The sequence below is a fragment of the Bradysia coprophila genome, unplaced genomic scaffold, assembly GCF_014529535.1.
Source record: "Bradysia coprophila strain Holo2 unplaced genomic scaffold, BU_Bcop_v1 contig_151, whole genome shotgun sequence".
In the NCBI taxonomy this organism is placed as follows: Eukaryota; Metazoa; Arthropoda; class Insecta; order Diptera; family Sciaridae; genus Bradysia; species Bradysia coprophila.
The window spans coordinates 7724915-7749276 of NW_023503423.1; the positions used below are offsets into that span (position 1 = coordinate 7724915).

At 34.1% G+C, this 24362-nt stretch overlaps 1 protein-coding gene and 1 long non-coding RNA gene across 4 annotated transcripts in view; one reads left to right on the top strand and one right to left on the bottom strand.

The window, feature by feature from the left end:
• Nucleotides 1-414: 414 nt before the first annotated feature.
• On the top strand, nucleotides 415-819 carry LOC119074794. Its single transcript, XR_005087252.1, has 2 exons — nucleotides 415-498; nucleotides 577-819. It is a non-coding gene; the product is annotated as an uncharacterized LOC119074794 (long non-coding RNA).
• A 1654-nt stretch (nucleotides 820-2473) lies between these two features.
• LOC119074789 (keratin-associated protein 21-1-like) overlaps nucleotides 2474-24362 on the bottom strand; it is a 65271-nt gene continuing 43382 nt past the window's right edge. For 2 of the 3 annotated variants that reach the window (XM_037181070.1, XM_037181068.1), the window contains one exon: nucleotides 2474-2676. In XM_037181070.1, coding sequence (XP_037036965.1) covers nucleotides 2531-2676 — 146 coding nt within the window. In that variant the 3' untranslated portion in view covers nucleotides 2474-2530. Of the gene's footprint in view, nucleotides 2762-2826; nucleotides 2941-24362 lie in introns of those variants that run through there. The other variant, XM_037181072.1, reaches the window with a different exon arrangement.

Sequence of the window (24362 nt, forward strand, 5' to 3'; positions counted from 1 at the left end):
TTTTTCATCCTAGAGTACCAAAAAAGTCACATTTACTCACCAAATTTAGAACCGAAAGAGTAACATTCTTCCCTACTCTTTTCTCTCAATTTTCATTTCCGCTTATGTCATTTTCGATCCTACGTTTATTATAACTATTTTGTATTGCTGAGTTAGCCTAGAGTTAATCTTCAACTCTCCATGAGCATTGTGTAAAATTTTAAACAGTCACCTTTTTTCTACGCCTACTACGTGTATTTATCTTCTTGGTTAAGAAAATGTATTTATAACAATTTTTATTTGCTTTTCACGCCCTGTGTTTGAATAAAAAACAACGCATCAGCGTAGGTCTAATTTAAATTAAATTTTTGTTTGTTTGTTCTTGAACAAACATCTACATTATTGGTTACAGGTGCTGTGCAAAAACGTATAAAAGGAAAATTTTGATACGAAAAAGTATCATTAATTAAAATGAAACTCCACACTACGTTATTGGTCGTACTTGCTATTTTCGTACATGTAAGTGCTACTTTAAACATTTTTTAATTGTTACCAGGAAATTCCTGGCAGGAATGAAATGTTGATGTTTTGTTATAGGATAGCCTACAGCAAAATTGCTGTCAAGGAGGAGGATCCCGTGCCGATGCTGATATATTGTTCCAGCTTTACAAAATTTTGTTTTTCGTAACATCAGAGGCACCGACAACAGCTGCACCTAGGACAACACCAGCTTATCCGTATTGGACGACAACAGTTGCACCTGGCGGATGGTATCCTCCCGCAGCATAATAATTATCTGTAATAATCTTGGATCTGAATTAAAAATAATTCCTACTGAAACAAAAGTCTTCAACCTCAATCTCAATTGAATAGTTAATTGCATTTTTTGAGTCAAGAAAAAAGGTTGAGAGCTGTTGGTTGAGCTCAGCCCAAAAATAAATACCTGCTATATTCAGCTATGACAAGAAGAAAAATCGGTGAAAACAATATTCACATGTTAAAGTCATTCCACTCGTTCCAGCTTCACCTCCACTAGTTCCACAAACATTCACTCAACGGAGCCAAACTGAGTAAAATAATTGTATCTATAGGTCGAAGATGGGAAATTGATTTACTCGGCCAAATGTGTACCTCGTTAAAGGACTTTGCAACGCAATCAACCTCGTATCAATTTTCCTTTGTATCTTCCTCTGTATCTACTTAGACTACATTTGTAATTTTACAAACGTCAATCTAAGAATGTGGTTCTAGGGGTTGCAACAGTCGAATAACACCATCTTCTTCATAACTCAAGTCTTTTGTGTAGAATGGAAAAATTTACGTTTTGAGTTTTTATACTAAAATTAAACTTCTGTCATTTTGAAATAGTCGAAATGAAAAATCGTAGTTCTGGGTAAAAATTACGAAATGGCAGACAATGTTTCCACTTATTCGTTCTGTTCAATTCATGAAGATGGAGCGATTTAACATTTTTGAAATATATAGATAATTTTTGATGTACTTAATGTATAGCTATTTAAATAAACGGATAAAAACAAACAAGTAAGTAAATGATATGATGGGAGTCAATCAAATTAGCATAATATTCTTAAATTAATTTCGCAATAAAATGTGTTTTCGATTTACTTATGCTCAAAACAAACGAGGCATTAAAAACGTGTTTTGGTCCTAGTTTTCATTGACAGATGCAGCAATCGCGATTTTGAATAGAAAAAGTTCTAACTTCATTTGACAGTTTCGAAAATTTCGTCATGAAAAACAGGACCAAAACACGTTTTCAATTAAATGCCTCGTTTGTTTTGAGGATCACAAATTTTACGGAACCCAAGTTTCGGGTGAATATAAGACTTGTTATGTTGGTTGCGTGACGTTTGGCGTTTTAATGTTGGTAGAAATGTGTTGTTTTGCGTGTTTTGCATACAATTTTTTGTGTTGAGTATAAGGATGCAACCTAACAAAGTGAATTTAACTAGTGGCCAACATGGTAAAAATTATATTCACCCGAAAGTAGGGTTTTATGTCTGAAGGGCATTTACCTTACCCCATATATTTACCTTGTGAAAACCATAAATTTTGAACTTTATTTCAGTTTGTTTTCTAGAGAGGTTATAACCCAACCTGAAAGTGAGGGCGGTATTCCTACCCGTCAAAATAAAATCGATCCGCGTGCTTTACGTGATTAGGCAATGTTTTAGCGAGCAGTAATTGCCTTTGTGTTGTAATGTTAGCGGAGTTTGCTGTTAGCAACTGCACTAATGGTCACTGACATCCCGCAACCATGCTATCAATGCGAAACTCGAACGAAATAGTTATACTCTAAAAGTGTTGTAAAAATAATTTGCTGAGGTGATAAAGGTCACCAAGTAGTGTAGTAAATATATGAAGTGATTAACCCAAGCTGATTAAGACGAACCCGAGCCCATATCTCCCAGAAGAATGTGATCTCATGTTAAGTTTTGAGGGTAAAAAGAGGTAAAGAAGCTAGGTATAGAAAATTTACTGTCAAAAAATTTAATAAACCAAATAACATTTTCGCAAAAGCCGAACTTTTTTATTTTTTCTTGGCTGCTGGTGCTGCTGTTGTAGTTGTTGTTGTAGTAGTTGTTGTGGTAGTTGTCGTAGTTGTTAGGTGAAACATAATTTTATAAAGTGTAATTAGAATTTCAGGATTGGTACTGCTGCCACATCCACCACCGCCTTGCATGTTACCACATCCACCACCACCTTGCATGTTACCCCATCCTTGACAGTAATTTTGTCCGAAGCACTGTTGTAGGCTTCCCTAAATTATGAAGGGCGTATGAAATCAAGCGTAACAAACGAGGCTATTTCTTAACAAAGACTTACTTGTACGCAAAAGCAGAGCACAGCTAGAATAACGATAAACTTCATTTTGCTGAATGATATTTTTTCACAAAATGGTTTACCTTTTATACCATTTCCATTGATGAAAAATAAATTATTGCGCAGTAAAGCGTCAGTTGTATAAACAAAACGAAAACTTAAATAAATTTGGTGATTCAGGTTGTTGTCGGGTGTGAAAATGTTTTTTTTCTAGGTACTTTTTCACTTGTTTCTTGATGCAATCAATAAGATTCAACTAACGTTGAGCCTTTTTTGATTGACCCAACGCACTTCAAACATGAGAGGTAATAGAGTCATAGAGTACTGAAACTAAACAGTGTATCGACCACTGTAAAAAAATTGAAGCAAATTTTCATATAAATGTTACTCTATTTGGCAGCACTTCTACTTGAAGTGCGTAGATCAATCCCAAAGTACAGTATTTACGGCAGTCTTCGAGTCACAGTGATAGTAGCAAAACACGCTTAGAAAATGTGTAATAGAAACTATGAGAAACGATATTATAAGGTCATATCGCTAATTATTATTATCAATCACAAACCGAAGCATTGATAGTAAGCTGGAAAATATGATTTATGTAACCAATGTTGAAGTATTTCTCAAAATAATGCAACATGATCTTCGCTTCTTTGTAGTTTATGAGACACCCTTTCATTTTTGGAGAAGAGACGCGAAGTATGTAACCAACCGGCACTCTTTTCAAAAGCCGGTAAACGGTAGTACCGTCCATTTAAAAAAAATTACCGGCAAAAAACCGGTAAATTTGTATTGAATGAAATACCTTAACACCTAAATCCGTTGGCTGTCGTAAGAGGATATTTTTGCAAGCGAAGCGGACAATTTTTCAAACCCTAATTTATGACATTACACTTTTCCTAGCACAGCTTATATCAATTTCAGAAAAATGTAATCATTTGAAAGAAGAAAAACTGAATATTATGCAGCGTGGTCATTAAAATGTGGACTTAAAGTGACGCGACGTGTGTCGTAAGCCCTGCTGTCTACTTTTAACTTAGGCAATTCTTCGATGGTAATTTTACTGCAGTTCACATCGATAAAGTAGTAATTTTCTAATGTATTCAGTATTTTCAACCAAAACTTCCGGTGATTTTATTTACTTTGGGAACAAGCGGTCTCTAATTTTAATGAGTGATAGCTCTTTGGATTCGTCTTTCAATTCTAGCAAGCACATATATCCTTCACTTTTTCGATTTTTTTTGTTGTGAAAAGCGTTCAAAAGTAAAGACATGTCAGATGGTACTGAAAACAGTTTTTGGGCAATAGCTCAAAAAAAAAATATTTTAAATTATTGTAATGTTGCATTGGAAAGACCTACAGGTAGAGCATACGCACTGGCTAGTGCGAGTACATCCACGAGATGTTTGACTAAAAATATAGCAGATGTTCGGAGAGTCCGTCTTCCCTGCATCATCTATGTTCCACGGAACTGAGTATTGGGTGTTGTATCTGGCCTTACCCACTATCGCTCCACATGTAAATGAACCCAGTACGTTTGTGCTGCAAGCCAGACGAAAAATTGATTTCGATTTCGGTAAGTGCTTAAATATCTTAAACTAAGTCCTAGAGTAGAGTAGAATCAAAATGTTGATGTTCCGATAATTTTCCAAAGTCGTCGATGACTCTTTTATATTTTATGCATTGGATTGTTGGCTGAATTTTCTCAAAAAAAAATGTTAGCAAAATATGAATTAGTTAGAAAAGCTCAAAATGTGAATACATAGAAGCCTATAAAACAAACTGTAAAGTGCAGGTCTAAAATTGCAACGACGATGTATTGTAATAAAAAATTGTGAAACTAGCGGTTAGGAAAATACTTCGAAAAAAGTATGTAAAACACTACTGAAGGTGACATGGATGGATGACATACGATGAACGTCATAACTAATGAGTCAACGGAGTTAACTCATCAATTGCGAGTGTGAAGCTGAAGACATATTTCCACGTACGAAATATTTGAGTTGTGTGGCTTAAAATGTTCAATGTTAAGAAGCTGTAAAACGTTTGCGCAATCGATAAACGCAATGTGATCGAAAATAACTTTCTTTGTATTTAAATAAGATAATGAAGTGATGGATGCCGATAAAATTTCCATAATATTCGTGGAATAATATCGTATTAAAATGTGTTTTTGATAAGTAAATACTTAAGTTTGTCGAAAACAAAAGCTCGAGAAAATTGAAAATTCGTTTTTTCCGTGGCATGTGCGCAAATATTGTACAGCAACCATATTCTTCTCAAACTTTAAATAGGAAAAATTATCTGTTATTTCTATAGAAATGTGCAATATAATTATTCTTTTGTCAACACACAGTTCGACTCAAGGCTGTAAACTTTGGGGATGTCCCGCAGATCCCAAAGTTTACAGCCTTGGTTCGACTCATCACATGTCCTCGTATGTCATGAAACATTTTACGACTGAATTTTAGGTACTCACTATGCAACACGCATTTTTTTTCGCTGAAAAAAATCAAACCCATTTTAATATCGATCTATTCCATCTATTCCATCAATTTATTTCCTTTTGGTAGTATTATTTGGATATTTATCAATGTTGGCCCAATCACGTTACACTATTCACCTACGGACCAAACGAGGAGTCATGTAATTTCTGCAACTCAGCATCATACAGTGAGTAATTCTCTAAAATGTTTGATTTCAGTATATTTAGCTAATCCTTCTGTCACATCTTTTGACAGCTTTTTACGTTTTAGTACGTTCTCTCTCCCAGTAGCAAAAACCCAATCCCAGCAAAAAAAGAAACTATATCGAATGCCGCAAATGCATTTAAAAACGAACATTCGGTGAAATACTTTTTTATCACACCAAATGTTTATCATTTTATACAAATATGTTTATCTTTATAATAAATCAACATCAGTGATGTGCATGTAATTTAAACAAAGCAAAATCAATTGTTTATGTGTTACATTTACATTATGGAAGAGAAATGTCCCATTCTTTTTCCAAATTTGTGTACTCAAGCGAAAGAAATTGTCATTTATTTGCGTTAAATGAATTTTACTAAACAATTCGACGTTATTATCATCTTATTGACATTGAAACTATATAAAAAATAGTAGCTTCCAATCTAGGTACTTTTACTCATCGTGATACGAGATAACAAATTATTTTCCGTGTATTGTACATACCAACTTTCCTGTAAGACAAATCTTACGGTGTTTGTACTTGTCTTCTTTTGCTATGCATAAAAAATGCATATAGATCGTCGACATATTTTGTGATCGGCAACTTTGTCAGTTTTTCCTTTTACATTTTCGAGTTTTTTTTTAATGTTAAAATTACAACCATAAGATACATTTTGAAATGTTGCATTGAATGCAAATAGAATTACTTCGAATTACATGGATTACTTCGGGGGGACATTTTTGAGATCTCGTAAACAAAATAAAAGTTGACAAATTAATTTGTCGTCGATTTTATGCATTTTTTATGCGTGGCAAAAGAAGACAGTAACATACAACGTAATATTTGTGTTACATAAAAGTTGGTCGCACAACTATAAACACCAAAATCGTTTTGTGAGCATTCTAGACAATTAAAATTTGGATTGAAATGAAAAATATTTTTTTTATAGTTTCAATGTCAATAAAATGATATAACGTCGAATTGTTTAGTAAAATTCATTTAGCGCAAATAGACGACCATTTCTTTCGTTTCAGCACACATGTCGTCGATTTGTGTGCATTTTTTGTGCATATAAAAAAAGACAAGTAAATTGAATACCGCAAATACATTTAAAAAGGAACATTCGGTGAAATACTTTTTAGCAATTCAATTGTTTATTTGAATCATTTTATTAATTGAATACACAGAGAAAAAATTCGGATTTAATGTTTAATCTACGGAAAGATTACGAATATTTTAAATATTTCGAAAGATTTCGTTTCAATCTTTTTTCAAAGATTACAAAAATTAAATCTTTCGATAGATTGAGTTTCGGTTTAAAATGTCTAAAATTGATAGTAGCAATTAGAAGTGAAGATTTTGCCACGAAAATGTTTTGTTTTTGTTAAAAGTTCATTGTCCTGGTATCTAGAGTTTATGATTAGAAGCTACTGCCATGTGTAATTTTTAGTCATCTGTTAGCGATGCAAAAGTAAAAACCACAGCATCCAAATGTTTCAGATTTTTTTTTTTTTGCTTTTCTTAAAGGATATTGATTTTCGAGTAAAGAAAATCGGTGAAAAAGTAAATAATTCTTCCATGCAAACTGGTCTGTTATACTTCTTAATCAATGGTACAATTAAATATGGGTGAAAAATATCGTTATTATAATATTTTCCATACGCTTATGGTACTTTTCAATAGTTTTGCCAGGCTCAACTTCCTTATCGTTGCTCATACAGATTTATGAAGTATGATAATAGTTTATTAAATAATTGGTAAAATGAAAAAAAAATGTTGCCTTCGATTAGGATTTGAACTCGTCTACTATGATGGTTACCTCAGTTGGTACAAATTTTTCGTTCAGAAGATTAATTTTTTAATCTTTGAAAGAGTAAAATCTCCGTAACAACGGTGCGAAAATAAATCTTGCTAAGATTACGAACCCAATAGCTCAGTGGTAAAGTACAGGACTGGAGATACGGAGGTACCGAGGTGAACGAGTTCAAATCCTGATCAAATTAAGTAAAAAAAAAAACATTTAATTTCAACTAAACAAATATTTCCAATTTCAGAATAAATAAAACAATTAAATCTGACTCAATATTTCAAATAAATGTTGGAAAAATTTTTTTTATTTCAAAATAATAAAATTGAAATCCCTTTGAAGATTTCGATCTAATCCATCGACAGATTATTTTCGAAAGATTAAATGCAAGTAATCTTTCGAAGATTTGCAGGCAAAAATGCTAATTAATCGATAGTTAAAATTCAGTTTAGGGCAAAAAGTCTGTTTAAGAAATATTTAGAATGAATGAAACTAATATTTAGTCAAATTAAAGCAAAATCGTCCAATATAATTTCTGTAGGGATAAGCTCGCGGAAGCTTATTTTATATTTTCCATTACGTATAAGGAAAATTAAGTTCGCCCGAATGTAAGAGGAAAATGACTAAACTGAAATTGGTCTCCGCGGAGGCTTATTTTTACAAGGTTCTCGATGAACTTGTTCAGCACTCTGAAAACTTGCAGGGCAATCTTTATTTCATGGTTTTTTGGGCTTCGAAGGCACCGTGAACATTGTTTGAAAAAACTCAAAGTATTTTAATGACAATTGATATGTTTTGCTCCACATGTTTTTTGTTCATAGTTCTCAAACCACTGGACCGACGTCGTTCAGACTTCAGTACTCTCACTTCCGATCGGGTGAAATGTACAAAAATTCAGTAAACAATTTTATTTTCTTGAGCCAAGTGTACTTGCACTCAAGCCAAGATAAGTGACTCTCTTATTTTTCTATGCACAATATTAATGCGAAGCGACGACAGCTGCCAAATTGTTTAGTCAAAATTCAGCAAATTTTACTATTTTGAGAAAAAAGCGTCAATCGAAAATTATATTGCAGTTTTGTACTACAAAACATTTAGAGATTACCCGGATGATCCACAAAGTCTACTTTTCTCACTTGCTTGCACATATCAAGATTGCCTGTCTTTTTTTCTATGCACAAATCGTGCATGCAAAGCGACGACAATTGTCGTTTTTGTTGATTTGTTCTTTATTTCATGCGGCATGCGGGTGAATTTTTATGCGTACATTTCAGAGACTTTCGGATTTGTAGACAAAAATGCTCGTTAAATCGAGAGTCACTTTAGGGCAAAAATTCTGTTTAGGGAACTTATTTTTAGTCGAATTATCTACGAGTAATTATACCTAGAGGGAGGCAGCCATCACAGCCCACAAACCTTTTTATATTTTTTTGAGAAGGAATTTGTAGTTGGAAACATTTAAAATTCCCCATTTGATATAATAGTTATTTGTTAACCAAGGAAAAAAAATGGAAATTTCATTTCGACTGTGTTTTCTTTGTGGCCAGAGCGTAGCGAATTTTTCACCCGAGAAAATGAAATTTCCTACTTTTTCCCCGAGGTCGACACATAATTTTTCACAAGGCATCCGGAGGTTCATCGGAGGTGAGAAAATGACTATTGTCTCTCCCATCGAAATCAAATGGTATTATATCTGAAGTTATCTCGTACGCGTACATTTTCTTTTTGATTTCACAAAGTTGCCGATCACAAAAATATGCCGTCGATTCATATGCATTTTTTATGCATAGAAAAATAAGACATAACAGGAACAAGCAATTTGTCTTACAAGAAAGTTGGTAGCATAACAATAAACACCAAAATGGTTTTGTGAGCTGGGCTGTTTATAGACGGTACATTCCCTGCGAGAAAATTGTTTAGTTAAAATTCAGCGAGTTTTACTATTTTCAGAAAAAAGCGTCCTTCGAAAATTGAATTGTAGTTATGTAGTACGAAACATTGTAATTTTAGAGATTACCCGGATGATCCACAAAGTCTACCTTTCTCACTTGCTTGCAGCACATATCAAGATTGCCTGTCTTTTTTTCTATGCACAAATTATGCATGCAAAGCGACGACGATTATTGTCGTCTTTGTTGATTTGTTCTATGCGGCATGCGGGTGAATTTTTATGCGTACATTTCAGAGACTTTTCGGATTTGTAGACAAAAATGCTCGTTAAATCGAGAGTTAACATTCAGTTTAGGGCAAAAATTGTGTTTAGGGAACAGAATGAAACTTTTTTTTAGTCAAATTGTAGAAAAATCGTCCGCTGTAGGAATGAGCTAACGGAAGTTAGATTTATATTTTCCATTATGTATAAGGAGAATTAAGTTGGCTCGAAGACAAATAATGTATTTCATGTTTTGTAAAAGGAAAATGACAAAACAGAAATTGGCTTTCGCCGGGGCTAATTCTTACAAGGTTCTCGAGGAACATTTTCTGTAACATTTTCTGTTGAACGGAACCTGCCTGTACTAGCAATGTAGTTCAGTGAGAAAAGTCGAATTCATCCGTGTACAGAATCTCTGAATTTTCCAGAGATTGTTTGAGAAGAAATTCGTAACTTTTTAAATTCCCCAGTTGATATAATAGTTATTTCAGAAATTTTGTTTGAAAATGATTCCAACTTATTTATTTGTGGGAATTCAATCCCGTATGATTGCTAACAAATATCATCGCCCGTAGGCATATACGATGACAAAGAGTTTTACTTATAATAATTCCTAACCGGTGGCGCTATTAACGTTATTGACCCGGAGAATGGCCTGAACCCTTCAGTGAGGAAAAGAAAAGCAAGATATTATACAAAATTGAATTGTTTCCCACGATTGTTTCGTTTGCTCAGCTGTTGATATCGCATACAGGTCATTGAACTAAGCCAATTGATCAGCTGTGAGGTGGTGATTGACATTCGTATTCATAATCATAACAAAGGACATCGTTGACCAGTTTCCACTCGAAACACTTGTTTTGACGCCGCGTTCTCTTTGATTCAACTAAAATTGTGCTCGATAAATTTGTCCTAAACGGATTGAAATTTAAAGGACCTTGTTGGATAAACCATAACCAGATCGACCAGAAAAATGAAATTCTCAGCGAGAACCCATTTGAAGTGATGAGTTTGGTTTTTGCTTGACTAGTGTGTGACGAATATTTATTTCATAAATGGAGCACTAGTTGATGGGAACGAAACGTGCTTAAGATGAATCGTTTGGTGATAAAGGAAGGAAGCGTTCGGTGGAGTAAACCAACGGCCAAGTCCTGTAATTCGACACCAATACTGCAACGTTGGATGATTCAGTTGTTTATTAAAGCGATGAACCAACACAAAAATTTAACTGAAACTCGATCAAAGCTAAGTGTTTGTTGATATTTTATCTACATTTGTCAACTTCCCTTTTACTTAATCCTAGGTTTGCAAGTGGGCCAAGTTAGGGACTAATAGCGACCCCAAACATGGGTACTGGAACAACCATGTTCGTGGGTTGTTTCAAACGATTCGGTCATCAAACTGTATCGGATGACCATGATATGGATGTGACTCGAAAATTTGTATGACTTCATGAAACGCTCCGGAATTTTTGTGATGATACGGTCAGTGAGTTTGTTTTTCTTTTTGTTGTTGAATGGCTGACTGGATTGTATTTATTGGTTTTTGTTGATCCGATATGACCTAATTGTCCTTATAACGTAGCTATTGTTGTCGATATAATTATTGTTGCCGGATGGAGTTTAATCCAATAATTTGGTGTTGGTCTTCCCGACCCCAAGTACGTTCATCAGCTCTACAACCGAATTTCTTTTGATTGGCCACCAACTCATCAAGGATTTGTTGAACAATTTTCCAATAATTTCCAAACGGTAACGCCCATTCTATGATTTCGAAAAAAAATTGTCACGTTCGGACCAAATTTGAAATACGTTGAATTAAACGCAACGCCTTTAAATGGAAAATCTGTAAATTTGTATTGAATGAAATACCTTAACACCTAAATCCGTTGGCTGTCGTAAGAGGATATTTTTGCAAGCGAAGCGGACAATTTTTCAAACCCTAATTTATGACATTACACTTTTCCTAGCACAGCTTATATCAATTTCAGAAAAATGTAATCATTTGAAAGAAGAAAAACTGAATATTATGCAGCGTGGTCATTAAAATGTGGACTTAAAGTGACGCGACGTGTGTCGTAAGCCCTGCTGTCTACTTTTAACTTAGGCAATTCTTCGATGGTAATTTTACTGCAGTTCACATCGATAAAGTAGTAATTTTCTAATGTATTCAGTATTTTCAACCAAAACTTCCGGTGATTTTATTTACTTTGGGAACAAGCGGTCTCTAATTTTAATGAGTGATAGCTCTTTGGATTCGTCTTTCAATTCTAGCAAGCACATATATCCTTCACTTTTTCGATTTTTTTTGTTGTGAAAAGCGTTCAAAAGTAAAGACATGTCAGATGGTACTGAAAACAGTTTTTGGGCAATAGCTCAAAAAAAAAATATTTTAAATTATTGTAATGTTGCATTGGAAAGACCTACAGGTAGAGCATACGCACTGGCTAGTGCGAGTACATCCACGAGATGTTTGACTAAAAATATAGCAGATGTTCGGAGAGTCCGTCTTCCCTGCATCATCTATGTTCCACGGAACTGAGTATTGGGTGTTGTATCTGGCCTTACCCACTATCGCTCCACATGTAAATGAACCCAGTACGTTTGTGCTGCAAGCCAGACGAAAAATTGATTTCGATTTCGGTAAGTGCTTAAATATCTTAAACTAAGTCCTAGAGTAGAGTAGAATCAAAATGTTGATGTTCCGATAATTTTCCAAAGTCGTCGATGACTCTTTTATATTTTATGCATTGGATTGTTGGCTGAATTTTCTCAAAAAAAAATGTTAGCAAAATATGAATTAGTTAGAAAAGCTCAAAATGTGAATACATAGAAGCCTATAAAACAAACTGTAAAGTGCAGGTCTAAAATTGCAACGACGATGTATTGTAATAAAAAATTGTGAAACTAGCGGTTAGGAAAATACTTCGAAAAAAGTATGTAAAACACTACTGAAGGTGACATGGATGGATGACATACGATGAACGTCATAACTAATGAGTCAACGGAGTTAACTCATCAATTGCGAGTGTGAAGCTGAAGACATATTTCCACGTACGAAATATTTGAGTTGTGTGGCTTAAAATGTTCAATGTTAAGAAGCTGTAAAACGTTTGCGCAATCGATAAACGCAATGTGATCGAAAATAACTTTCTTTGTATTTAAATAAGATAATGAAGTGATGGATGCCGATAAAATTTCCATAATATTCGTGGAATAATATCGTATTAAAATGTGTTTTTGATAAGTAAATACTTAAGTTTGTCGAAAACAAAAGCTCGAGAAAATTGAAAATTCGTTTTTTCCGTGGCATGTGCGCAAATATTGTACAGCAACCATATTCTTCTCAAACTTTAAATAGGAAAAATTATCTGTTATTTCTATAGAAATGTGCAATATAATTATTCTTTTGTCAACACACAGTTCGACTCAAGGCTGTAAACTTTGGGGATGTCCCGCAGATCCCAAAGTTTACAGCCTTGGTTCGACTCATCACATGTCCTCGTATGTCATGAAACATTTTACGACTGAATTTTAGGTACTCACTATGCAACACGCATTTTTTTTCGCTGAAAAAAATCAAACCCATTTTAATATCGATCTATTCCATCTATTCCATCAATTTATTTCCTTTTGGTAGTATTATTTGGATATTTATCAATGTTGGCCCAATCACGTTACACTATTCACCTACGGACCAAACGAGGAGTCATGTAATTTCTGCAACTCAGCATCATACAGTGAGTAATTCTCTAAAATGTTTGATTTCAGTATATTTAGCTAATCCTTCTGTCACATCTTTTGACAGCTTTTTACGTTTTAGTACGTTCTCTCTCCCAGTAGCAAAAACCCAATCCCAGCAAAAAAAGAAACTATATCGAATGCCGCAAATGCATTTAAAAACGAACATTCGGTGAAATACTTTTTTATCACACCAAATGTTTATCATTTTATACAAATATGTTTATCTTTATAATAAATCAACATCAGTGATGTGCATGTAATTTAAACAAAGCAAAATCAATTGTTTATGTGTTACATTTACATTATGGAAGAGAAATGTCCCATTCTTTTTCCAAATTTGTGTACTCAAGCGAAAGAAATTGTCATTTATTTGCGTTAAATGAATTTTACTAAACAATTCGACGTTATTATCATCTTATTGACATTGAAACTATATAAAAAATAGTAGCTTCCAATCTAGGTACTTTTACTCATCGTGATACGAGATAACAAATTATTTTCCGTGTATTGTACATACCAACTTTCCTGTAAGACAAATCTTACGGTGTTTGTACTTGTCTTCTTTTGCTATGCATAAAAAATGCATATAGATCGTCGACATATTTTGTGATCGGCAACTTTGTCAGTTTTTCCTTTTACATTTTCGAGTTTTTTTTTAATGTTAAAATTACAACCATAAGATACATTTTGAAATGTTGCATTGAATGCAAATAGAATTACTTCGAATTACATGGATTACTTCGGGGGACATTTTTGAGATCTCGTAAACAAAATAAAAGTTGACAAATTAATTTGTCGTCGATTTTATGCATTTTTTATGCGTGGCAAAAGAAGACAGTAACATACAACGTAATATTTGTGTTACATAAAAGTTGGTCGCACAACTATAAACACCAAAATCGTTTTGTGAGCATTCTAGACAATTAAAATTTGGATTGAAATGAAAAATATTTTTTTTATAGTTTCAATGTCAATAAAATGATATAACGTCGAATTGTTTAGTAAAATTCATTTAGCGCAAATAGACGACCATTTCTTTCGTTTCAGCACACATGTCGTCGATTTGTGTGCATTTTTTGTGCATATAAAAAAAGACAAGTAAATTGAATACCGCAAATACATTTAAAAAGGAACATTCGGTGAAATACTTTTTAGCAATTCAATTGTTTATTTGAATCATTTTATTAATTGAATACACAGAGAAAAAATTCGGATTTAATGTTTAATCTACGGAAAGATTACGAATATTTTAAATATTTCGAAAGATTTCGTTTCAATCTTTTTTCAAAGATTACAAAAATTAAATCTTTCGATAGATTGAGTTTCGGTTTAAAATGTCTAAAATTGATAGTAGCAATTAGAAGTGAAGATTTTGCCACGAAAATGTTTTGTTTTTGTTAAAAGTTCATTGTCCTGGTATCTAGAGTTTATGATTAGAAGCTACTGCCATGTGTAATTTTTAGTCATCTGTTAGCGATGCAAAAGTAAAAACCACAGCATCCAAATGTTTCAGATTTTTTTTTTTTGCTTTTCTTAAAGGATATTGATTTTCGAGTAAAGAAAATCGGTGAAAAAGTAAATAATTCTTCCATGCAAACTGGTCTGTTATACTTCTTAATCAATGGTACAATTAAATATGGGTGAAAAATATCGTTATTATAATATTTTCCATACGCTTATGGTACTTTTCAATAGTTTTGCCAGGCTCAACTTCCTTATCGTTGCTCATACAGATTTATGAAGTATGATAATAGTTTATTAAATAATTGGTAAAATGAAAAAAAAATGTTGCCTTCGATTAGGATTTGAACTCGTCTACTATGATGGTTACCTCAGTTGGTACAAATTTTTCGTTCAGAAGATTAATTTTTTAATCTTTGAAAGAGTAAAATCTCCGTAACAACGGTGCGAAAATAAATCTTGCTAAGATTACGAACCCAATAGCTCAGTGGTAAAGTACAGGACTGGAGATACGGAGGTACCGAGGTGAACGAGTTCAAATCCTGATCAAATTAAGTAAAAAAAAAAACATTTAATTCAACTAAACAAATATTTCCAATTTCAGAATAAATAAAACAATTAAATCTGACTCAATATTTCAAATAAATGTTGGAAAAATTTTTTTTATTTCAAAATAATAAAATTGAAATCCCTTTGAAGATTTCGATCTAATCCATCGACAGATTATTTTCGAAAGATTAAATGCAAGTAATCTTTCGAAGATTTGCAGGCAAAAATGCTAATTAATCGATAGTTAAAATTCAGTTTAGGGCAAAAAGTCTGTTTAAGAAATATTTAGAATGAATGAAACTAATATTTAGTCAAATTAAAGCAAAATCGTCCAATATAATTTCTGTAGGGATAAGCTCGCGGAAGCTTATTTTATATTTTCCATTACGTATAAGGAAAATTAAGTTCGCCCGAATGTAAGAGGAAAATGACTAAACTGAAATTGGTCTCCGCGGAGGCTTATTTTTACAAGGTTCTCGATGAACTTGTTCAGCACTCTGAAAACTTGCAGGGCAATCTTTATTTCATGGTTTTTTGGGCTTCGAAGGCACCGTGAACATTGTTTGAAAAAACTCAAAGTATTTTAATGACAATTGATATGTTTTGCTCCACATGTTTTTTGTTCATAGTTCTCAAACCACTGGACCGACGTCGTTCAGACTTCAGTACTCTCACTTCCGATCGGGTGAAATGTACAAAAATTCAGTAAACAATTTTATTTTCTTGAGCCAAGTGTACTTGCACTCAAGCCAAGATAAGTGACTCTCTTATTTTTCTATGCACAATATTAATGCGAAGCGACGACAGCTGCCAAATTGTTTAGTCAAAATTCAGCAAATTTTACTATTTTGAGAAAAAAGCGTCAATCGAAAATTATATTGCAGTTTTGTACTACAAAACATTTAGAGATTACCCGGATGATCCACAAAGTCTACTTTTCTCACTTGCTTGCACATATCAAGATTGCCTGTCTTTTTTTCTATGCACAAATCGTGCATGCAAAGCGACGACAATTGTCGTTTTTGTTGATTTGTTCTTTATTTCATGCGGCATGCGGGTGAATTTTTATGCGTACATTTCAGAGACTTTCGGATTTGTAGACAAAAATGCTCGTTAAATCGAGAGTCACTTTAGGGCAAAAATTCTGTTTAGGGAACTTATTTTTAGTCGAATTATCTACGAGTAATTATACCTAGAGGGAGGCAGCCATCACAGCCCACAAACCTTTTTATATTTTTTTGAGAAGGAATTTGTAGTTGGAAACATTTAAAATTCCCCATTTGATATAATAGTTATTTGTTAACCAAGGAAAAAAAATGGAAATTTCATTTCGACTGTGTTTTCTTTGTGGCCAGAGCGTAGCGAATTTTTCACCCGAGAAAATGAAATTTCCTACTTTTTCCCCGAGGTCGACACATAATTTTTCACAAGGCATCCGGAGGTTCATCGGAGGTGAGAAAATGACTATTGTCTCTCCCATCGAAATCAAATGGTATTATATCTGAAGTTATCTCGTACGCGTACATTTTCTTTTTGATTTCACAAAGTTGCCGATCACAAAAATATGCCGTCGATTCATATGCATTTTTTATGCATAGAAAAATAAGACATAACAGGAACAAGCAATTTGTCTTACAAGAAAGTTGGTAGCATAACAATAAACACCAAAATGGTTTTGTGAGCTGGGCTGTTTATAGACGGTACATTCCCTGCGAGAAAATTGTTTAGTTAAAATTCAGCGAGTTTTACTATTTTCAGAAAAAAGCGTCCTTCGAAAATTGAATTGTAGTTATGTAGTACGAAACATTGTAATTTTAGAGATTACCCGGATGATCCACAAAGTCTACCTTTCTCACTTGCTTGCAGCACATATCAAGATTGCCTGTCTTTTTTTCTATGCACAAATTATGCATGCAAAGCGACGACGATTATTGTCGTCTTTGTTGATTTGTTCTATGCGGCATGCGGGTGAATTTTTATGCGTACATTTCAGAGACTTTTCGGATTTGTAGACAAAAATGCTCGTTAAATCGAGAGTTAACATTCAGTTTAGGGCAAAAATTGTGTTTAGGGAACAGAATGAAACTTTTTTTTAGTCAAATTGTAGAAAAATCGTCCGCTGTAGGAATGAGCTAACGGAAGTTAGATTTATATTTTCCATTATGTATAAGGAGAATTAAGTTGGCTCGAAGACAAATAATGTATTTCATGTTTTGTAAAAGGAAAATGACAAAACAGAAATTGGCTTTCGCCGGGGCTAATTCTTACAAGGTTCTCGAGGAACATTTTCTGTAACATTTTCTGTTGAACGGAACCTGCCTGTACTAGCAATGTAGTTCAGTGAGAAAAGTCGAATTCATCCGTGTACAGAATCTCTGAATTTTCCAGAGATTGTTTGAGAAGAAATTCGTAACTTTTTAAATTCCCCAGTTGATATAATAGTTATTTCAGAAATTTTGTTTGAAAATGATTCCAACTTATTTATTTGTGGGAATTCAATCCCGTATGATTGCTAACAAATATCATCGCCCGTAGGCATATACGATGACAAAGAGTTTTACTTATAATAATTCCTAACCGGTGGCGCTATTAACGTTATTGACCCGGAGAATGGCCTGAACCCTTCAGTGAGGAAAAGAAAAGCAAGATATTATACAAAATTGAATTGTTTCCCACGATTGTTTCGTTTGCTCAGCTGTTGATATCGCATACAGGTCATTGAACTAAGCCAATTGATCAGCTGTGAGGTGGTGATTGACATTCGTATTCATAATCATAACAAAGGACATCGTTGACCAGTTTCCACTCGAAACACTTGTTTTGACGCCGCGTTCTCTTTGATTCAACTAAAATTGTGCTCGATAAATTTGTCCTAAACGGATTGAAATTTAAAGGACCTTGTTGGATAAACCATAACCAGATCGACCAGAAAAATGAAATTCTCAGCGAGAACCCATTTGAAGTGATGAGTTTGGTTTTTGCTTGACTAGTGTGTGACGAATATTTATTTCATAAATGGAGCACTAGTTGATGGGAACGAAACGTGCTTAAGATGAATCGTTTGGTGATAAAGGAAGGAAGCGTTCGGTGGAGTAAACCAACGGCCAAGTCCTGTAATTCGACACCAATACTGCAACGTTGGATGATTCAGTTGTTTATTAAAGCGATGAACCAACACAAAAATTTAACTGAAACTCGATCAAAGCTAAGTGTTTGTTGATATTTTATCTACATTTGTCAACTTCCCTTTTACTTAATCCTAGGTTTGCAAGTGGGCCAAGTTAGGGACTAATAGCGACCCCAAACATGGGTACTGGAACAACCATGTTCGTGGGTTGTTTCAAACGATTCGGTCATCAAACTGTATCGGATGACCATGATATGGATGTGACTCGAAAATTTGTATGACTTCATGAAACGCTCCGGAATTTTTGTGATGATACGGTCAGTGAGTTTGTTTTTCTTTTTGTTGTTGAATGGCTGACTGGATTGTATTTATTGGTTTTTGTTGATCCGATATGACCTAATTGTCCTTATAACGTAGCTATTGTTGTCGATATAATTATTGTTGCCGGATGGAGTTTAATCCAATAATTTGGTGTTGGTCTTCCCGACCCCAAGTACGTTCATCAGCTCTACAACCGAATTTCTTTTGATTGGCCACCAACTCATCAAGGATTTGTTGAACAATTTTCCAATAATTTCCAAACGGTAACGCCCATTCTATGATTTCGAAAAAAAATTGTCACGTTCGGACCAAATTTGAAATACGTTGAATTAAACGCAACGCCTTTAAATGGAAAATCTTCGATTCTGCTTGCTGCTAACGGTTGATTGATTCAAATACGACGTAAGGGTTTCGTCGATTGTAGGTGCGGTAGACTTTCGCTAATTGATGCTGCTGCTTGTTGAATTCTGGCGAGTTTGCCAGAACAGTGCCATTACATTTTCTTTTTGTTGTTCGATGACCCTCACTACCTCGCTTATTTGAATTGATTGATTGGAACTTTGTGCTTCCAGAAGGTCGAAGTATGAATATGTCAGCACAACGGAAGCATCGAAAATACTGAAAGCTACGTCATACTTTTTCGATACAGTTTCTTCATGTTTGATTTGAAAACTAAAATCTGTTGACTCCATCATCGTTGTATTAGCATCGTAAATTTTGTCCCATAAAGTCGTGACGACCTTGAGTTTTCTATCGAGAAGTATCTTTGTAATTTCATCGACCTTCAATTCCTCGTAGAATTCCTCCAAATCTTTGATATTCTGTTCATGTATCTCCAATAATCTTTGCATTTTAATATTTTCTATTCATTTCCAGATATTCAAACACAGAACGTTGATCAATTTGCTCATGATGACGAGGTCAACTCTACGACCGTTTAATTATGAATTTAATAGATTCCAATGTACGGTTGATTTTAATAAAATTGTTGAATTAGTTGCTGACTTCGTTGTTCCTCTTCACCAAATTAGGGAACCCTTGGCCAGATGAACTTACGTTAATGACCGTCGATCCACAGAAAAATGTTATGCTGGCAAAGACTGTTCTCGTACTGTGTATAGTATGTGTGGCGACTTTCTTTTGTTCGTCGCAATTCGTTTACTGATGATGGTTGCACTTTATGTGATTTTATTAAAAAATTAATCTTGTGCGGCCGTTTAATATGCTGTTGCCGATTATTTGATTTTATTACAATTATTTGTGGCCGTTAATTTTTCAGTAGCCGTTTCTTTAATTTCTCGGTTTTTGTCTGTTTGGCCGGAACTTTTCACTGTCGGCGTTTTAACTTTGTTTAGCCGATAGTTTTATGTAATTTTATTTTAAATTGTTTGGTGTAATTGATCGATATTTAATAAATTTTTAAATTCGCAGCCAAATTACAGATGGCCTTCCTTTGTTCTTTAATTCAATTTTTAATAGTGGACTGTATTTTATTTTATTTCACTGGGGAATTAAAAAAATTTGACTATTGTCTCTCGCATCGAAATCAACAAAGTAGAAATGTATGACAAATCAACAAGCACGACCACTTTTGTATGCATAATTTATGCATAGAAAAAAAGACTTGTGTAAGTAAATAAGAAAAGTATACATCTAATCCGGGTAATCTCTAAAGTTAAAAAATTTTCTCACCAACTAATTTGCTATAGACCAGCACTTTATTTCTATATGCATATTTCTTCATACATATTTATCTTGAAATCGTTAAGTTTTGTCCTATTGAAGGCAATTTTCTTCAGTCCATCTTGCACACGCAAATTTAATGCTTATTATCCCTTTTACGAAATTTTAGTGAAGTAAAACTGTGTGTGAGTTCACCTATTACGCAGTTGAAAATTGCGTTATTTTGCACCGTGTGCCAAATTACCACACGCCATTCAGCTCACTATTTTATAGAAAAAAGCAAATCAAATTTTACGTCTAACGTCTTAATGTCAGTCTTTATTTCTATGCACAAATTATGCATACAAAGCGACGACAGTTGTCGTGTTTGTTGATTTTTGCTATAGGTCAACGCACTTCAAGCAAAAGTGATCATAGTTGACAGCTGCCAAATAGAGTAATATTTTGTATGAAATGGTTTTTTACAGTGCTGTACAGTTGTGTGACACACTGTCACGTTTCGGTACCCCATTTAGAGTACCACGCATGCTTGAAGTGCGTTGTATCGGTACATCTCATAAAAGTGAATTTTTGAACGTAACTTTCACAGAATTTTTGGATCTGTAGGCAAAAACGGTCGTTAATCGAGAGTTAAAATGCAGTTTAGGGAATAAGTCGTAATGAAACTAAGTCAAATCATCACAAAATCCTTCGCTGATAACATTTATGTAAGAATTGGCCCGCGAAGCCTATGTTATGATTTTACTTGAACAAAACATACGCCTCTCTGGAAGACATTGTAAACGTTCTGGTTAAGGTACTGCGAAATTGTGCAACTTTTTTTTTATTTTCACATTTGGATCAATTTTCATAAATTATTCTGTGGAAAGAAATTTGTATCCAAAACGACGGCCCATTATAGACACTCGGTGGCTACATGCAGATTTGCAACAGATTTGTTGGTGTAGTCTTCGTTCTTCACTCTAACACCAGCTCGAACACCAGCTTTATGTTGCGCAGAGGCATTTCGTTTTTAGATGCGACAATTAAATGAAGCGGAGACGCTTAATTGAGATCGTGCACAAACGACTCCATATATCCACTTGAATCGACAGAACAAATCAAACATTCTTCAGGTCATCTTTAATGATCGCTAAACGTAGGAAATTGCGACTTCCTCTGATCCATCTGTTCAGTTTTTGATAACCACATACAAAGCTCTCTTTTTGTCACCGTCCGATCGAAGTTTCAAGCAGTCGCAGAGCAGATGAAGCGGTGATACAAATTTCCTTAGCAAGCTATCTTCTCTCTTCGTAGTTGACGCAGTGAATCTAAATCACAAGCACTTCTTATCTAGAACACAGCATCTACCTCCGGTCCCAGTAACAACAAATAATATTGTCATTCTTTGGCTGGCACTATGCGACCAACTTTCATGTAAGACAAATATCTGTCGAGATCTCAAAACTGTTTTGTCCTCCGAAGTAATCCATGAATTGTCGGCATTTTATTTGCTTTTAGTGTAACACTTTCAAAATAGATTTAATTTTAACATTTAAAAAAAGTCAAAAATGCAAAAAAAAATGATTTTGTCATTGAAAAATAGATAGAAATTGACAAAGTTGCCGATCACAAAAATATGTCGTCGATGTATATGCATTTTTTATGCATAGCAAAAGAAGGCAGGAACATAATATTTGTCTCGCAGTTTCTTTGCGCTAAATGAATTTCACTAAACAATACCACGTATAATCATCTTATTGACATTGCAACTACAAAGTTCAACTTTCTTATAAGAAAAATATTCCTGTCTTATTTTCCTATGCATAAAAAATGCATTTAAATCGAGGACATATTTTTGTGGTCGGCAAATTCGTCAATTTTAATTTTGTTTACGATATCTCAAAACTGTTTATTCCCCCGATCTTATGGAAATAAAACCGATTTTGATTATTATTTTTTTTAATCGACGAAGAATGGAATTCCCGAGATTAAGTTCAAAGATGGGCCTACGGATCTAGAAACTTTTCCAGAAAAACAGGTTTTTACTCTGTTGATAGTTAAATGTATTATTCCGTCGACTAGAGATGAGCGGGTTGGGTTTTTTTTTGTCTTACATGAAAGTTGGTCGGCATAGTGCCAGCCAAAGAATGACAATATTATTTGTTGTTACTGGGACCGGAGTTAGATGCTGTGTTCTAAGATAAGAAGTGCTTGTGATTTAGATTCACTGCGTCAACTACGAAGAGAGAAGATAGCTTGCTAAGGAAATTTTGTATCACCGCTTCATCTGCTCTGCGACTGCTTGAAACTTCGATCGGACGGTGACAAAAAGAGAGCTTTGTATGTGGTTATCAAAAACTGAACAGATTGGATCAGAGGAAGTCGCAATTTCCTACGTTTAGCGATCATTAAAGATGACCTGAAGAATGTTTGATTTGTTCTGTCGATTCAAGTGGATATATGGAGTCGTTTGTGCACGATCTCAATTAAGCGTCTCCGCTTCATTTAATTGTCGCATCTAAAAACGAAATGCCTCTGCGCAACATAAAGCTGGTGTTCGAGCTGGTGTTAGAGTGAAGAACGAAGACTACACCAACAAATCTGTTGCAAATCTGCATGTAGCCACCGAGTGTCTATAATGGGCCGTCGTTTTGGATACAAATTTCTTTCCACAGAATAATTTATGAAAATTGATCCAAATGTGAAAATAAAAAAAAAGTTGCACAATTTTCGCAGTACCTTAACCAGAACGTTTACAATGTCTTCCAGAGAGGCGTATGTTTTGTTCAAGTAAAATCATAACATAGGCTTCGCGGGCCAATTCTTACATAAATGTTATCAGCGAAGGATTTTGTGATGATTTGACTTAGTTTCATTACGACTTATTCCCTAAACTGCATTTTAACTCTCGATTAACGACCGTTTTTGCCTACAGATCCAAAAATTCTGTGAAAGTTACGTTCAAAAATTCACTTTTATGAGATGTACCGATACAACGCACTTCAAGCATGCGTGGTACTCTAAATGGGGTACCGAAACGTGACAGTGTGTCACACAACTGTACAGCACTGTAAAAAACCATTTCATACAAAATATTACTCTATTTGGCAGCTGTCAACTATGATCACTTTTGCTTGAAGTGCGTTGACCTATAGCAAAAATCAACAAACACGACAACTGTCGTCGCTTTGTATGCATAATTTGTGCATAGAAATAAAGACTGACATTAAGACGTTAGACGTAAAATTTGATTTGCTTTTTTCTATAAAATAGTGAGCTGAATGGCGTGTGGTAATTTGGCACACGGTGCAAAATAACGCAATTTTCAACTGCGTAATAGGTGAACTCACACACAGTTTTACTTCACTAAAATTTCGTAAAAGGGATAATAAGCATTAAATTTGCGTGTGCAAGATGGACTGAAGAAAATTGCCTTCAATAGGACAAAACTTAACGATTTCAAGATAAATATGTATGAAGAAATATGCATATAGAAATAAAGTGCTGGTCTATAGCAAATTAGTTGGTGAGAAAATTTTTTAACTTTAGAGATTACCCGGATTAGATGTATACTTTTCTTATTTACTTACACAAGTCTTTTTTTCTATGCATAAATTATGCATACAAAAGTGGTCGTGCTTGTTGATTTGTCATACATTTCTACTTTGTTGATTTCGATGCGAGAGACAATAGTCAAATTTTTTTAATTCCCCAGTGAAATAAAATAAAATACAGTCCACTATTAAAAATTGAATTAAAGAACAAAGGAAGGCCATCTGTAATTTGGCTGCGAATTTAAAAATTTATTAAATATCGATCAATTACACCAAACAATTTAAAATAAAATTACATAAAACTATCGGCTAAACAAAGTTAAAACGCCGACAGTGAAAAGTTCCGGCCAAACAGACAAAAAACCGAGAAATTAAAGAAACGGCTACTGAAAAATTAACGGCCACAAATAATTGTAATAAAATCAAATAATCGGCAACAGCATATTAAACGGCCGCACAAGATTAATTTTTT